At 49.5% G+C, this 17,638-nt stretch overlaps 1 protein-coding gene across 5 annotated transcripts in view; it reads right to left on the bottom strand.

Moving 5' to 3' along the window:
* PAX7 (paired box 7) overlaps nucleotides 1-17,638 on the bottom strand; it is an 89,147-nt gene that overhangs the window by 40,452 nt on the left and 31,057 nt on the right. For all 5 annotated transcript variants that reach the window (XM_015296830.4, XM_015296832.4, XM_015296831.4 and 2 more), the window contains 1 exon segment: nucleotides 5,479-5,678. In XM_015296830.4, the coding sequence (XP_015152316.1) occupies nucleotides 5,479-5,678 (200 nt within the window).

Raw genomic sequence — 17,638 nt, 5'->3', positions numbered from 1 at the left:
TGTGATAAGACTGGGGGCTTATTTGGAGCATATTAGCTGGGGTAAGTGTGCTCCCGGTTACTCTTCTTTAAGTGCTTTTCTGTTTCTTAATTCTGGATGGGGAGATGTGAAAGAAGAGCAGGAATGCTGGGACACCAAGCACTGACCCCCTAAACGAGTGGGAAGAGATGCTACAAGATCATAACCAACCTCCACCCCGTTAGCAGCATCCCTCTGCAGCATTAGGCAGTGAGCATCCAGACCCCGCTCCGCACCTCAGCTGCATCCAGCCTTGCTGGCTTTACCTTGCAAAGTCCCTTATTCAAGCTGGATCAGCACACTGCCCTCGCTCTGACCTTGCTGGGAGCTTGGCACTGCAGTGCTGTCCCTCACCATGCCCAGGCACTACCGTGGTTCTCACGGCCCGGCTGCAAAGTGCCAGGGGCTGCTCTGTGCCCAGCTGGATGCTCCGGTGTGCGAGGGCATGGCTGGCCCTGTGCCGTGGAAAATGAGCGTGCCAAGCTCAGCTCTGCCAAGGAGAGCCCCAGCTCCCAGCTCCGCTGCACTGCACCAGTGCCAAAACCACGGGGCAGCTGTTGTGTCATAACCCCCTCGCAGCTCTCTTCAAGAAGTGTAAATGAGTGGGACCCTCAGGAAGAAAGAAAACATTCTCAGCTGACCTTTAAGGGTGGGGGATTGCTTGTTTGGACACATCTCAAAGGGTTTGGGAAGCAAAACACCAGGCAAACAGCATCAGGCTCCTACCGCTTTGCATGACTCCAGCTCATGCTCAGAGCTGGGAGAGCTGCCTGTCACCACCCCATCCCTCCATCCATCACCTCCGCCTTCAGAAAGCAAAGCACGGACCTCTGACCACAGCTGGTGTGAGAGCACCCCTCTAAGCACAGCGCAGAGACATGTGAGAAGTTGTTGGAAAATCACAGAACCACAGAATGGTTGGGTTGGATGGGACCTTAAAGCCCATCCAGTTCCAACCACCTTCCACAGGCTGCGTGCCCCCCACCAGCTCACGCTGCCCAGGACCCCATCCAACCCAACCTGGGGCACCTCTAGGGATGGGGCACCCACAGCTCCCTGGCTAACCTGGAAAACACGCTGCAGAAAGCTGCTACAAAACATGGTGGTTTGCAGCTCCTCCGACCCTGAAAACAGAACTGCTTCGTGCAAAATCTCGAGCAAAATGGAATGGAATTTTTTTCCTGGCATGTCGGAGCCGTCGCAGCACGATCTGGAGTATGGCTGCTTGTTTACTACCGTTTGAAAGTGTGTCATAAAATACAGATGATGTGAGTAGCCTAGAAATGCACCGAGGTTTCAGAGACAGAATTGCTCTGAGCCTTTTTATTAAATGAAACATCCATTTACTCCCAGGCAGAAATCACAACGGGATCCATCATAAAAATGATCAATAAAGCATTGGGTTGCGACTCCTGCTCTCTCGTTTAATTTTGTTATTGAAATAACTGTTTCTCAGTGCATGGAATTTCCTGGGGATTAACAACAGACATCAACATCACAACAAATCCACCCCTCCTGATTTAATTCCGGGCACTGGCACAGGTTACCCAGAGAGGTGGTGATGCCCCATCCTTGGAGAGACCCGAGCTCAGGCTGGATGGGGCTCTGAGCACTGATGGAACTGTGGGTGTCCCTGTCTATTGCAGGGCTTGGATCTGATGCCCTTGAGGGTCCCTTCCAACTCAAACTATGATTCTATGACTCTATTGTTCTATGAACTGGGATTACCAAGCTTGTGGCATGCATGCTTGTCCCCAGCTGCTGTGGTATGACCATCTGAATCACTGGGAGGTGATGCTGAGAAGCAAAACCATCTATTTTTTTTGGGGGGGGGGGATGATTTTGGTGGGTTTCTGGGAAAGGATTTTGAGATCATTCTTTGGAACCCATCATCTCTGACTCACTGTAGCACCAGGGAGAAGGGAAAGGGGCTGTTTGTGTGGGAACCTATGCACCGAGGTCTCCATTTCCAACCTACAAACTTCTAAATGGCTTTGGATTGTGGGGCTGATCGGGGGACATATATCCTCTTTCTGTTGATGTTGTTCAAACACCAAAGTGAAATAAGCCCCACTATTTGTTTATAACTTGCTTTAAAAGCACAACGTGTTTGGGCAAACAGACCCAACAAATGGGATCATCTACGAGAGGGATTAGGTTCAACTCCGTAGAGCCATGACTGATGTACCCGGTGTCTCTTTGGGCTCTGTCACCTTGGGAAGTCATTTCCACACCTGGGTAAGGATTTCTGACAAAACTATTCTCCCACTGAAAAATGCTGTACCGACAAAGCTGAGGCTATGAGAAAAGGGCTGTTCTGAAAATGGTCCCTTCTCTAGAAATGCCAGGGAGAAAAGTCTGAAAATTATCAGAGAATCCCATTAAGGTTGGTTTGGTTTTTCTTCCATATAAAACATCATCATCGCCAGTTATATAATTGCAAAAAAACAGTGCAAAACCCCAAAATACACAGCAGATCAAGCCCAAAGCTTCCATTAAATTCACTAAGCGACCTGCTTAGCTGTTAGGCTTTAAAAACCCATGGACGCTTGGCACTGGCAGCCTGTTTGCTGGTAGGGTGGAAACGGGAGCTTGCAGATGGGCAGGAATTCCTTCAGTGCTGGGCAATTAGTGTGGGCACATGAGTCAAGACATCGCCTTGCACGAAAACAAGTGGGAATTTCCACCGGTGGCCTCGTTTGGCACCAGTCTGGAACTGAAATCCTGCCCTAGCGGAAATCCACGGCGGTGTTGTCCCTGTCTACACCAAATTTGGGATTAACCTTTGAATGGCTCGGACCCCGTGGCGTGTTGTAGCTTGAGTGCTGGAATCCCACATCCCAACCACACAGACACTGCGCTGACCCCGCTAAAGCATTGCTCACCCTGCCGTGATCTTCCTAGCAGATGAGAAACCGGAGCTTGGGAGCGCACCCCCTCCACCTCCTCTTGTTGTTCGGCTTGGGAATTTTATTAGCTGTCAACGTGTCAAACTTCCACTTAGCTGGACAGCTGCATGGCCAGCCGGACTCTAAGGTCTGCCAATAAAGTTTAACAGAGCTATCAGCTTTTCACGTGGAGGAGATTACACTACAGGAGCACTCAGGTATCAGAGAGAGCGAGTGAGAGCTGGGCAAGCTCATCTTTCATATAGTAAAGGAAGAGAAAGAAGGGAGGAGAAGCATGGACAAGGCTGCTTATTTTTGTCCAGTGCTGATGCAGCAATTAGCCCAACGGGATCCCGTGCAGAAGTTGTGCCCATATATAATACAGTTATAAAGCCTGAGGGCAGCTCTGCTGTAGAACTGTGTTTCGTAGAGGGTTGGAAGGGACCTCCAAGATCATTTATTCCGAATGCACTTTTCATATACCCTCCTCTTGTGTTAACACAAAATGCTCTTGGGGACAAAGTCCGTCCCTTAACGCCCAGAACCCCTGAGCTCAGCCGGTCCTACCTTCATTGCAGCCCCCTCAAACCCAAAGTGCAATTCCTTAACCTTAAAACCTCTTCCCAAACAGGGCTGACTACAAGGTGGTGGAAGCTTTCCCTGCTGGATGCATGTGTGTGTGTGTGGCTTTTCTTCCCCCCACAAGAACTTGATTGACTAATGTTTGTAGGTCCCGAGAGCCAGTAAAAGATCTGCTCTGATATCCAGAAAATTTTACAAGGGGCGGCAGGCTTAAAAGTGGTGGGAAGAAGCTGAGCCTGCCAGGATGTCGGAATGAGAAAGCCATCAGGAATGTGCCTCAGAGAACAGCTGCTGCTAGAGCCCTGGCAGGAACCTCCACGCGAGCTGCCTGGGAGCAAGTAGGGGGATTCAGAGATCACAGCTTGAAACAAGGGAAAGGTTCCCCTTATTTATTTATTTAGCTTTCCCTTTCTCTGCTTTCGCCTCCCTCCCTTCTCCCAGCCTTGTCACGGTGAGGTCAGAACCTATTGGAAAAAGGAGAACCTGCTGCTGGGTTTTGCACTCCTCGGTACTTTTGGGGCTTTCCCCTTCCTCTCCATCACGGCTCATGCAATGCAGATTTCTTGGGCCTCATTAAGAGATATTCCCTAAACTCCGTTTTCCCTTACAGTGCCCTTAAAAATACATCCCATGTCAATCTACACAAGGAGGAGCACTTAGAAGCAGAACATGCAGAACAAAAGTGGGGGAAATCACATACTACAACCTCTGGTGGCGTAGACCCTAAGTTAGCCACTTTTCCCAGGCTCCATCTATCTATAGTCCTGTATGTCTAGCAAATTATCACTACTCCTGTTGAAAACTCAGATAAGGGTTTTATTATGCCTGTTCACGAGATTTCTTTTTTGCTGGGTCTATCAAGCAGACCCTGGATGCTGGATCTGGGAAAGACAGGACCTCTCAAGGGGAAGCTGGAAGGAAGTGAGAAGGCATCTGCCACGGTGCTGATGGAAAAAGCCCTTAACCCATGAATGTCCCAGGTGTGCACAGGGGGCAAACATCCCAATCCAGGCAGCGTGGGGCAAGCAATTGGTTCTCATTATGCTGAGAACCACAGAACAAAAATAAAAGGCTGTTCTGTGTTGGAGGGGCTGGTGAACGGGCCACGTCCTTGCCACAAGCCCACAGTGCTCCCTCCCTCCTTGCCCAGCTCTGGCTGCACGCACACAGCTCAGTGCTCAGCATGAAACCCAATCGCACGGCCGGCCGCGCGGAGCTCGGACTGCTGGGGTCTCCATTTCACTTCTCTAACCCAGCACAATCCCCACTCCCTCCCCCTTCCCTTCCCTTTCCCCAAGGGACCCTATTATACCCCCCGATCTGTTCACACTCCTGATCCCTCTGCGTGTTTGCACACACTGCTGACCCAGCCTTTATCTGGAAGACATAAGGGTCTCTGTGTGGAGTTCCCACAAGGGCTATTAATCGTGTAGATGTCAGAGTCCCCCGGCCCCAAACCCTCCCTTCCTGCTCCTCCCCTCTTCTTCCCTCCCCCCGCCCTTTTTGTGCTCTCTGGAGATCGGGGGTTGGGGGGGGGGGAAGAAAGTTTGATGAAAATTCACACACGCATCTTGCAAACTGTGCAAAATATGATCTGCTCCCCTGGGCGAGGTTGGTCAATGGTGCGATTTCTCCTCCAGCACCAAATGCAAACACACGCATACTGCTGCCTCCGAGGAATTTCCTCGCACAGCAAACAGAGAGCTAAGAGCCTTGCCAAGAGGGGGAAGGTTTGGCTCCTCGTCCCAACCTGGATGGAGATCCTGCAGCTGGTACCTCTGCAAGAAGCCAAACCCAAACGGCATAGCTGCAAACCCATGGGAACGCGGGAATGTGCACAACTGGATTTTAGCCTCAGATTCTCATGCGTGAGGCTCCGGGGAAGAGGTCCATCCAAATTTCCACCTTCCATCCCCAACGCTGCTGTCTCTCTCCCCAAGGGAAACAAGAAGCTGTACCACCAGACTCATCCTAGGGTTCTGGCTCCTACCTGAACGCGGGCCTCGGTGAGCTTGGTTCTCTGTGCCAGCTCCTCCCTGGTGTAGATGTCCGGGTAGTGGGTCCTCTCAAAGGCCTTCTCCAGCTCCTCCAGCTGCTCGGCGGTGAAAGTGGTCCGGCTGCGGCGCTGCTTCCTCTTCAAAGGCAGGTCTGGTTCTGATTCGACATCGGAGCCTTCATCCAGCCTGTTCCCTGGGTGGGCAAGAGGGGGGGGATGATGCTTAACGAGAGACAGGGAGAAAGGCCGTAGGGCACAACAGGAAAGCAGCCTCAGTGCTACAGTGATGGTGTCTATCAAAACAAATGCTCTGCCTGCATACAACACATCGACCAGCTTTCCACCACTACCACAGCTTTCTCCCATTATCTTTCCCCACACTGCTGAAAGCCCATCTATCACAACGAGAACCGTTTGCACAAAGGGATGCTTCACAGCCCACAGTGGTCACAGTGAAAGAGCTTCCAGTTGTTGACTTATGTTACCTCAAGTCATTCCCATTTTTGGTTTGAAGGGACTGTGTTTAAGTGTTGCACATTTCACACTGAAAATACATAAAACCTGAAAGAATAGCATAAAGATTTTCAGTATACGATGCCTTGGCTTCTGCAGTCTGATTTCCTCCTGTGTTTTGCTGTTTTGTGCTAGCATTTGAGATTTCAATTTTTTAAAGCACCTTGAGAAGGAAAAGAGGATTATTGGGAACTTTTCCAGCTGGGAAAAACGTTACCATCTCTGCTTCATCTCTGGGTTGGGCTGCCCCATCCACAGAGTTCCTCTTCTCTTACTTTGCAGATTTCAGTGGTCATTTTGCACACAGTCAGACTCTTAGAGCATGAAGATAGCATCCAAGTCCTTCACCAAGGCCTAAACGGTCACCTCCTTCCTCTCCCTTGCCTTGCTCTGGACCTTTGCCTTTCCCTTCTTGAGCCCCAGCTCCCCTCAATCTCTTTGCTTTTCTCTCACCCCATAGTAGAGCTGGAACAAGCAAGTCTCATCCTGTTCTTTTTTCTCCCTCTTTGGCTTGGAAATGAAGCAGAAGGTGCAGATTTTCACTGAGTTTCCACTCAGATCCATTGGGTTTTGGATGGAATGCACTGCCAACAGCACTACCAATGTCTCTAACTTTTGCTAGCAGCATCTCAAGGAGCAAAGCTTGGGTTTCAAAGCTGTGCGCCTGAGGACCCAACTGAACTTCTTGTTCAGTTCCTACCATCACCTAAAATCTGCCCTTTTCTTTTCAGAGCTGGGAATGGCAGCTGTGCCTCCCCAACAGCTGCTCTGCTTGGAGGAGTAGGAGGCAAACATCCCACTGGAGCTCACTTGTTTATCCTGAGAAGATCACAAAATGCCATCGCATTCTGCTTGCTGCGGGACAAAAATGCTTTTATGTCTCGAGGACACAACGTTAGAGCTGAGCTAACTCCAGTTGTGTCATCAACCAGCTTTCTGATTGCATCCGTGCTCAGGAAAGGTCTGGAATCTCGAGTGGTGTGAAAGGAACATCTGCACTTAAGGACAGCAGCCCTGCACATCTGCACCACAGATGATCTGGGGCAGGTAGGAGCACATCTGGAGCTTGGAGAACCGTGTTGTGCCAAAGCACATCTGGAAACCTGCAGCACACAGCAGTTCTTCATGTTGATCACTTAAGTCACTGGCTATTATTGGTTTAATTAGGGTTCTTTCTTGATAATTGATACAAAAAAAAAAAAAGGACAGAAGTGTGTTTTGGCTCAGAGCAAGACAGAGTCAGTGTGAGAGAGAAGGAAAATACACCAAGGCAAATACTGGGCTGTGTTATCTACTGCAGCTCAATGCTTGCTTGATGCAGCTGATTACAGAGCATACAGCAAGGCTGGGATCCAGCGTCTCCCCAGGTGAGGAAAGTCCAGATCTCCAATTTGCCTTATGGATTTGAGAAGGGAAACCAATTGTCACCAGTACCAATCTGTCCTATTCACAGCAGCACCGGTGACCGTGCTGGCCATCACCCTGGCTACAGGACTAGAAAGAGAGAGCCCAAACTTGCCACATAAATTGATGTAACACCCTCTATCCGCGAGACTCCAAGCAGCCCCCAGCTGGCATTATCTCCATTTCACAGCCGTGGCAGGGATGGAGGAAGTCACCCACCTACGGTCACCCTGTGAGTCAGGAGCAAAGCTGGGAAAAGAAGCAGCAGCTCCTCGTGCCAAGTCCAAGGCTCCAGCAGCCCAACTACAAAGACAAAACCAAGAGAGCAAGAAAAATCCCAGGGCACGCCTGGAACCAGCTGGTCTCGGTAAGATGCAGCTGCTGCTGTCAGCCACAGATTCACTAAATAATACAGAAAGTCGTTTGGCTGAGATAGAGTGCAATATGAGCCTGTTACTTACAGCATCCCCTGATAACGGGGACTGTCCCTTACCTGCCTAAAGCACCACTCAAGGATCAAACAGGTCTTTTCCACTCCTAAATGTGCTGGACAAACCGTTGCCATAATCTCCATGAAGTTTCTGTGCAATGAGAAGCCTCCCAGAGCTGCAGGAGTAACTCAAGGAAACCTCCCTTCCCAAGCAAATCCAGGGGATCCATCCAGAACCTGAGTGCTTCACTTCTTGCCCCACATCCCCACGTGAAACACAGACACGCTGCACTCCAACCAGCATGAGCAGAGAGAGAAACCCAGTTTGCAGCCCCTGGTATCCTACTGGCTGAGAAAGAGCAGAAGGGAGAGTTGAGGAGATGGGAAAATCTCACGAGGGGAAACAAAGAGAAAAATGCATGGGCTGCGCTGATCCAGAATGGTTCTTTCTCTCCGTTGAATGAAGTGTGGCCAGAGCCTGTGTGCAGGTGTAGGGCCAGGATGACGTAGGACAGGTGAAATATATCTGCCTGGGCTTGTCCTGGGCCCATTCCAGCAGGAGGAGAGGTGTAAATTATGGCCCACAGACTCAACATTCCTGAGAAATGCTGCCGGTTCAGGTTGGAGTACAATTAGCAGAGCTCTCTGGAGGGGTTTGAAAGGAACACAAGTAGACTGAGGCTGGAGGAGAGGAGTAAGGAAAAGCCTCCATAATTACGGGCTGGATTTGTCCTCCCTCTTCAGCTTTCCCATCCTCCCCCTTTCTCCTCTCCAGCTCCATTCACTGCTCCTGGGCGCCTCTTAGCCCCAGAGTTAAATTAATCAACAGGATTAGGTGGAATCGGCCGCGAGAAGACCCTCCAGGCTCAGACTGAGCCCTTGATGCCCTACAAGGACCTGCTGCCTCGTCGTGAAGCACCTTGGTGCCGTCTGGAAGGATTGGCAGGCAGGACCAGACATGAAAACGCATTCATTAAAGTGGGGATTGGATTTTGTTGGGGGGGGGGGGGGGGGGGGGGAGGAAAGGGAGACCACATGCGCTCTCCTTCAGTATTTCTCGTCTCTTTGTCACCCACTCTCATTTCCTCTCTCTTTCTCTCTTGCTTCCAGCTGCAGCATCCTAAAAATTAAATGTTGGAGAGGAGAGATGAAGAAGAAGGGAATGGCATCGGGGATGGCTTAGCTGTAACTGCACTGTCTGCTCTGCAAATGGCTTCAGCAAACCCACCCAGGCACTGCTGGAGCAGCAGTGATGCCCCACAAAAGCAGGGCTGGAGGTGACAGCTGGGAAGCTGAAGGTGCCCCAGGGGAAATTGGGTTGGATGGCACAAGAATGAAGGCAAATCTCACTTTGGTGGTATCACAGAGATCTGAATATCCCCTCATTATAGCACTATGCCAGGTCCCCCCTTGCTCACAAAGCTCTCCATCCACCAAAGCTGCCATTCTTGGTTCCCCAACAACGAAATATATGCACGTTTTTCTAGTCCTGTATATACCTGAATTCCAGGTCTGGCAATTTTATGCTAGAGGACAATAAAGAGGATCTCAATGGCCTTGGAAAGGACAGCTTCATCTGCAACATGATGCTTTTGCTTGACCTAATAAACAGAGCCACATTGTCACAGGACAGAAAGGAGGTACCCATCTCACAGATGGAAATCTCTCTTGATTGCTGTGAGGGCATGAAATGATAAACCAGGGAAAAGATCTGCATACATTCACTACATCCACAATGTTACTCAATTCTTTCCCGTTCTATTTTCAAGCACCCACAGTATATTTAGCAGGTTGAGGCTGTAACTGGCCATAGTCCAGATCTGTGATGCTGCTATTTCCATGCTCTTTTTTTACCACCTGCTTGTGCAACTAGCCTGTGTGCCATGCCAGGACTGACAGAAGGTGTGCTTCAGCCCAGCGCATCCATAGCAGAGCTTCTGGATAGAGCAAAGTCAGATGAGGATGTAGCAGAGGGCTCTGCTGCTGTTCTTTAGCACATATAGGAGCAGGGAGGTGAGAGTGCACACCTCCCACGAGCAAGCTAGCATCCCAGGAGGGGTAACAAGGATCAGTAGGAAGCAGCCATTTGTTCAGGGCATGGCTCCTGTGCTAGATCTGCAGCCAGCAGCTTCAGAGGCAAGAGCTGAAACTCTCCCTGTCTTCTAAGCATCTGCCTTTCCCTCTGGCAGAAAGCAAACAAAACCCATCAAAATGCAAACAAGACCGTGGAAAGCCTGAGAGGAGAGAGGCAGTGGCAGCATCACAGGAACGGAACTGTATTGCCTTGGTTTTTCTTTCTAACGTGAAGACAAGAACGGTCTTTTCTGTCTCTTCTTGGAAAATGAGGAAGTCTTGAGTTCACAATGAGAAAGAGGTGTGTATCTGTTTGCAGAATAACCCCACTCACCTCCAAGCCCATCCAGCAGCAGGTGGGACTGCAAAGAGGGGACAGTGGTGTTTCAAATTCATCTCTCACCCCTCTGCCTCTGTCCAAGCACATTCCCAGACACACACAAAACCAATCAGCGACACAGCACATACAATAAAGCTTGGGTTTCCCCCTCCCTCCCCTTTCCAACCTGTAAACTCCCCATTCTCCAGCATTTGCTCGTGCCTGTGCAGCTGTATTACAGTTTAACATAGTTTGGAGGGCTGTGGTGTGGAGCAGAGGCAGAAAACGAATCACATAATAGTTGATATGCGTTTTAATCAAGTAATTCGGCCCAAGCAGAATGATAGTGCCTGTTGGTGGGGTGCCCTTGAATACCAAACAGACTGGGTAGCAGGCCTAGGAAAATGAAAAAGTCATTTACAGCTCAGCTGGGGACTGCGGTGTTCAGCAAAGCATTAGCGTGGGGACCTTAGGAGATAAAGGTTTGGGTGTTTTTTTTTTTATAGGTATTTCTTTTTATTCAGGCACTGAACTGGCTAGCTGTAACCAAACCACAGATGGAGGCGATGGCCATTATGGGCTTTACAACTTGGAATTAATACCCACAATGAAGATGGTGCACGTGAAGAGGGATACAGGCAGAGAGAGTTTCTGCCTAAGGGAGAATATGGAAGGATGGGTGCTCAAAGACACAGGTGCTACACAGCTACACAATTCCCTCATCACATTACGGTCTCTTCTGAATAAGGTTTTTCCACGAAAAGTGGAAGGAGAAGCTGTAGGAAGGAAGGGAAAGGAAAGCTGGAGGTTTAATATGTGAAAAGGAAGCATATGCAAAAGGTGCCAAATGCACACACCTCAGGACAGCCACAGTAAGAAGCACACCACAATTCGGGCTTAGGACAAGCCATGGGACAATTTCTTCATGTCCAAATCCCAAGGGTGCAGCTTGGAGTTGAACCCCAATAATGGCTTGAAGACGTCAAGGTGAGATCTGGACCCGTATGTCAAGTTTTACCTGGTTCTGGCTGTCCTACCTCCCCAGACACTCAACCCAAATTTATTTTCCTCCCAGTTCTGCCAGAATTTGCCTCACAACTCAGATTGGTTTGGGGCTTTTAAGAAAAATCTCATAGAATCATATCAAAGAATCATAGAATGGCTTAGGTTGGAAGGGACCTTAAAGACCATCTAGTTACAGCCCCCCTGCCATGGGCAGGGAGAATCTCAGCTGGCACTTGACCATGAAATACACATGTGCCTCCATGCAAGATTAACTTCTTGGTTCAGGTGCCAGCTTCAGATGCACACAAGTCCAAAATTCACCTCCTTTTTCCATTGTGAAATCTCTACATCTCCTTAAGTGACTTCTGGGCTCAGATCAAGTCGGGTGCCAGTGGGCTTTGGAAAGAAAAAGCTAAAGGCCCTGTTTTCCATGGGAGAGTCATCCATCACAAAAGCTTCCTGCCAATATGGAACTTGCACTGAGCGAAGATGCAGCCAGCAGCTCCTGTCTGCAGTCCCCTCTGCATTGACTGCAGCTGTCCCAGGTAACCCTGTTCATGTGGGGCACAAACCTTGGCCTTGAAGCTGGAAGTTAAGCTACACGAAGGCTACTCTAACCCCACAGGGGAGCAGGAATTGCATCCTTAACCAGCTGATCATCCCTGTGCCACGTGTATAGACGGAATAAACACTCTTGCATTGGTGTGCAGCTCTGGTGAAAGCCAAGAAACTGCACTCATTTCTCTGGGTGGAGGGATCTGGCCCTGGAGACTCCATCTACTCTGCATGTGAAAGTGCTGAGAGCCATTGGGGCCCCAGCAGCTCCTACTGCAAATCAGGGTCTGGCAGTGCGGGTACCAGCTGTAGAGCCCCCATGCAAAGACACATGGTCCCGAAAAAAAAACCCACCCAACACAACAAAACACAACCCGCTCTGTTCCTTGCGAGCAGCGAACAAAACCAAATCATCCAGAACATTTGGAGAAAGATAGGGAGGGAGGGAGGGAGAAAGAGAGCCTACGTCTCCAACAGCCTTTGTTAATTCCCAGCACTGGTCTGAACATAAACAGATGGAATATCCATCAACTCCAGTCGTCTTTTCTTTTCTTTCAACTTTTTTCTAGTTCTCGCCTCCCTGCCCCCCTCTACCCTTAACACTCTTTCTTCTGGTTTTTGTTTGGCCTTTTAAAGAACCCCGAGGTAATGAGGCCTGCCCCAACTCCCCAGCACATCTGTGAAGTCCATAAAAGGGCCCTTTTTCACTTCAATATTCATAGCTGCGTGTTTGTGGCAGGCACGGGGTCCAGCAGAGGGCTGCGCCGGAGGGACTGCAGGGGCTTGCTGGCTGCCCGACTTGAATTGAAACGATGCAGTCGGAGAGGCATCGATAGTGCTCCCAAAAATGGGAAGCAAAGGGAAACCAGCTGGTAGCGGGGCAGCAATACATCGCAGCCCCAAGCACCACGCAGCCCCTCCTCGCTCTCAGCCCATGCTCCAGCCATGCCTGTTCTCCCATAGCAGCAAGCAAAGCATCCCTAACATCGCAGCCACTCTAATAAGGGGGTGAGCCTCCAGGAGCGCATGACACCAGCTGGACTCCTCATTCCAAGCACAATGTAATATCTGAGTGCTCCCTGCATGTGTTACGACCACCCTCTGAGGGCGCCTGGAGGTACAAACACCATCATAGAAAAGACACTGCACTATCCAAACACCTGCACAAAAACAACTCAGATCCACGGGAGCGAGACTCCCAACTGCCCAGAGGTGTTTGTCATCTGGCTGGGCTCTGTCCTGCCCTTGTTCCTTGGTTCTGATCTTTGTCCTCAGCCTCTTCCAGCACTTTTTGCTCGGAATTTTCTCCCAGCTGACCAAGCAAGAAGCACTGTCTCAGATATCTAAAGTCAAATTCACCTTCCTCCAGATCTGGAGTGAAAACCACTTGGTATAGCACGCTCAGTACATCACATACACACAGACGTGCTGTCTCTGCTGCCCAGCATCCTACCCAGGTGCACAGACCCAGGTTTTGCCTGTGAAAACCTCTGCAGTCCTGCCATCCCTCCTGTCCCCGTCCTGTTACTGCATGCTTTGCCAACACATCTCAATCCTGCCTGATAGCTGCCTTGCTATTGCTACCCTGGGGTCCCTGCACAGCTCTATCACGCTGCTCCTGCGTCCCAATTTGCAACACACTCTTTTATTTTCATCCCCATCTCCTATACAGCTCTGCCAATGGCCCTTAATCTTGTCCTGTAGTTCCTCTGCTGTTCCAGCCCTGGCCTCCCTGGCTGGATACATCAAGTTAAAGACCTTTCAATATAAGACTCTTTCAGGAAAGATAAACAAATTTAACCTCATAAACCTTTCCCAACCCTGAAAAACCAGCCTGTGAGAATGAGGCACCAGAGACCACTTAACCACACATGAGAAACACATTCCTCCCGCTGTTTGCAAGCCCTGCTTCATTTATCTGAATGTCAGAGCAACTGCCTGAAGCCAAGAGGTGTACAAGAGTGGGCACGAGCAGCCACTTTGCTTCCTTTGCTTTGCACTCTACCATGTCTGTGCAAACAGAGGGGTGCAGGAGTCATTAGGGCAGGTGTCCTGGGAGAACAACTGATGCTGTTTCCTCTCTTCTCTTTCCCTCCCTTCCCTGAGTCCTTATGCTTTTATGTGTGCACACATCCTCTTGCTTCACTGCTACTTCCACTGCTTCTCTGTTCTCTTTGCTGCCTTCCAGCTTGCTCTTGTCCCTCTCTCTGCTTACACCGGTCCCCCCCGTTTGCTTTTCTCCCAGTGCACACAGAGAAGGCTTTACATTAATTTCATCCCATGGAGAGAAAACCAAAGTACGTGACCGTATAGAGCCCGAGGAGAAAAGGGCCCAGCAAGCAGAGCGTGCCCCTCGTCAAGTTGGCCAACAGCAAGCTGAAAATGTGTTGAGAAGCCAGACTGTGACATTCGCCTGCAATTGAAACCCTCTGCTTGTCTCTGCTGCTCTCTGCTCGCCGAGTCGCGAGAAGAAAGAGAAGAAAGAAAAGTATAGGGAGGAGAGAATGCAAGTGACAGAAAGAAGGATTGAATGAAGGAGCGAAAAGAAAGAAAGATATCCCTGCGCCGCTTGGTCCTTTATCAGCCCTGTCATCTGGTGCAGGGCCCTGTGAGCATTGTCTCACCTTGGACAAAACAAAAAGGCGTTTTTTGTGCAGATTCCTTTAGAGCTGCCAGAGCCCGCACCTTAGGGGGTCGCTGAAGGCTGAATGTGCAGCTGACAGCCCCGCGCGGCCCGATGTGATATCAATAAACTCCGACACGTCAACTCTTCAGCACAGCTCATGTGGAAGGTACGGCTTGAATATTAAAACCTCCAGCGGCCGGGAAATAAGCTTGGGGTGGAGAGGGGGGGGGGGAGGAGGTGGCTCAGAGCAAGAGGGGGCTGCGGGAGCACAAGCTGGGAGCAGGGCAGCCAAAAAAACAGCATCACAGATCTGCTACCTGCTGTCCGAGTAACTGCTCTGTGTCTTTTTGCTTTTCCTCTTGGCCACCGGTGAGGACAAGCAGCGTATAGATCCTCTCCAGGCCCTGAGGAAAGGATTCTCTGCTGGGAACCGAGCTGGACAGAAGCCCAGAAGCTAAAATCCGAGCTCACCTGTTCAATATTACATCCTGCTTGGTGGACATTTGCTTCAAGGAGCAAATATCCTGCCTCTCTGCACACTGCTGTTTATTATATGATGCTACTGGAAGACATCAGCCAGTGACAAGCTCTCAGCCACACTACCAGCAAAGCCTCCAGCCCAGAGTGACAAGAGCCTGTTTTGCCAATGGGATACTGTTTAGCACGGTTGCCCCTTCCAACACCGTAAGAGGATGCTCCCCCAGAAGAGCAGACACAGCACCATGACAGACTTACATGCTAATTCGTGCCTGTTAACACTGGCTGCAAAATGTTTTCTCTGCCAACACTTTCTACCATTAGGTTCCAGAGTGAACGTGCCCAGCTGAGACAGAAGAGGCAGCTCACCCCACCAGAACTCATGTGTGTGAAGCTCAGAGCCCAGTTAGGCTCTCTGAAGACTATGTGATATCCACAGCCTCCATTTCCACTCAGAACACAGCTCTGGAGTTTTAGTTTTGCTGCAAAGGACAGAAGATGGTATTTCTGATTTAAGCACTTGGAGCCTCAGATGTATGTTAGAAGGTGAGCAAACCCAGCGCAGGAGCAGAGCTGTGCTGAACAGGTCCTTCAGCCCCAGTGAAAGCAGATCACAACTGTGACATGAGGCCGTGATCAACCCAGAAAAACTAAGTTTCCAAGTCCAGCACCAGCCCTACAGAGCAGCTTTTGGGAGGTAGATAACTGCATATGCACGACATTCTGTGGTTTTTATCTGCCAAGAATGCTCAGGATACATGACTTCATTCTTCAGCTATTTTAAAATATAACAAGGGATCTTTCAGGGGCTTGCAATGATCTCTTTCCCTCTGGGACTGTGATCCTATGAAGCAACTGTGCCTTGACAGACACGCAGCAGAAGCTGAAACCCCTCTTGCTTAGGAATTCAAGATGAGGAGCAAAGGAAAGCATATTTCCCACCGTCATTAAAGCAGAGGGATGTGTTCAACAGTGCTCTTCTCTTACCAAATGGAGAGATTAAATACGTGCAGGATAGTGGCTCTGCCTGCCAAACAGTGATGGGAACAGGTACATTTGTCAGTAGGTTTACTTTGGTTACAGCTGTGCAGATCCTGAGGCTTTCGGTTTTCCAGGCAAATTCCCCAAATGCAGGGGCAGGAGAGCACTTCGGGATAACTGACTGATAACTCTGCTCCTGCTGTAGTTCAACGCTGAGCATTCTATGCCCTTTGCCAGGATCAGAATCTAAGACAGCCAGGAGCTGTGCCATGCTGCTTCGAGACACAGAGTGCACAAATCTTGGTGCCATTCACACCTGGCCAGAAACAGTAGCACCACACAGAAATATTGATGGTCTGTGACCTACCACAGGGTGTGGCTGTGGCGGATGATAAGCAGCATCTGCTTCTTAAGTTGGACAAACGTGAAGCAGAGGGTTTATAAGGTCTCTAGCATCACACAGTTGGTTCCCCAGTGAATACTGACTGCTGTGCAAATTGGAGAGCATTGGAGTGCTGGAACCTTCATGGACACATGCAGTCCTCTAAGTCAGCAAGGTGGTGAGCAAAAAATATCTCAGGAGCTAGATGTGGGACTGGCACTACTACTACCTAGCAAGCAAACAGCCTCTAAGCAGACAGCAGCACACACTCCATTAAAAAAGGCAGAAACCCAAAGAAAACTACTTGAAAACCAAGCAGCGAAGTGTTACAAGAAGGAAATTCCCACTCTCAGCTTGAACAGACACAGAGAGTGAGCGAAGAGTCACAAGAAAAATATTTTTCCAGCTACTGATGAGCCCGCATGAGAATCACCCACCCTCCAAGGGGTTCAGTGATATGTGAGTTGATTCCACGCCGCGTACAGTTCTGAAAGCTGAACACTGACCATGCATAAGCCTAACCCCTTTCATCCAGCCCTTCTTCCCAACCGAATTTTACAGACCAGAGAAAATTAGCTGGAATGTTTAATGAACCTTTTGATATTCATACTTCTTCAGCTGGTAAATAATTTCATTCTGCACGCCGAGGACATTCAGGGTGCAAGCATGGAGATTTTCCTCTTGGGACAGAGCAAGTTGGCTTAGCTAAATTAAGAAATTACCTCCCTTGAAATTTGAAACACTTCAAAAATGCAGTTGCCTGCATTGTCCGAATTCTCTGTGTTTCTGGGTGTGAACCATTAACTGTTACTTGTATTTCTGTCTTTCCTATAGCCCGTACCTGGGGTTCAGTGGGGGCTTTACACTGTACTGAACCAACCATGGACAGATGATGGCGGAAGGACCAGGCAAGGGAAATAGGTGGTGCAAGTTCATTTTGCATGTGTGAGTCAATACTGGAAATAAAATGTGGATGTCCCGGCTCCCAGACAGCCGCTGCATCCACCAGCTGATATTTTTAGATCACAACACCCCAAAAATTCATGGCTTGGTCTGATTCCTTGCCAGACGTGCTGCATAACTCCTACACCAAGCCCCAAACTCCTGGTCGGGTGAAAACATTCCTTTTTGAAAGACATCACTTTGCTGAATATCACCTACAGCTCTAACACATTATTCACGTAATTGATTAGCCTGCCCTTCTTACTTTAACACTTTCCTCCATGCCTAAAGATTCCCATTTCATGCTTCAGAAATGCCAGACAGAACAAGCTCTTGGGCTGCACAAGCTTGGTGGACAACCCCAGAGCCGTGAGCAGCAGTAGCAAAGCAGAGCCCTCTACTAAACAGAGAATTCAGGTGCCATCTAGCAAATTCAACGGGTCAGCA

The sequence above is a fragment of the Gallus gallus genome, chromosome 21, assembly GCF_016699485.2.
Source record: "Gallus gallus isolate bGalGal1 chromosome 21, bGalGal1.mat.broiler.GRCg7b, whole genome shotgun sequence".
Lineage (NCBI taxonomy): Eukaryota > Metazoa > Chordata > Aves > Galliformes > Phasianidae > Gallus > Gallus gallus.
Note: the sequence above shows the minus strand (reverse complement) of the source record. Positions and strands in the feature narration are given on the sequence as shown.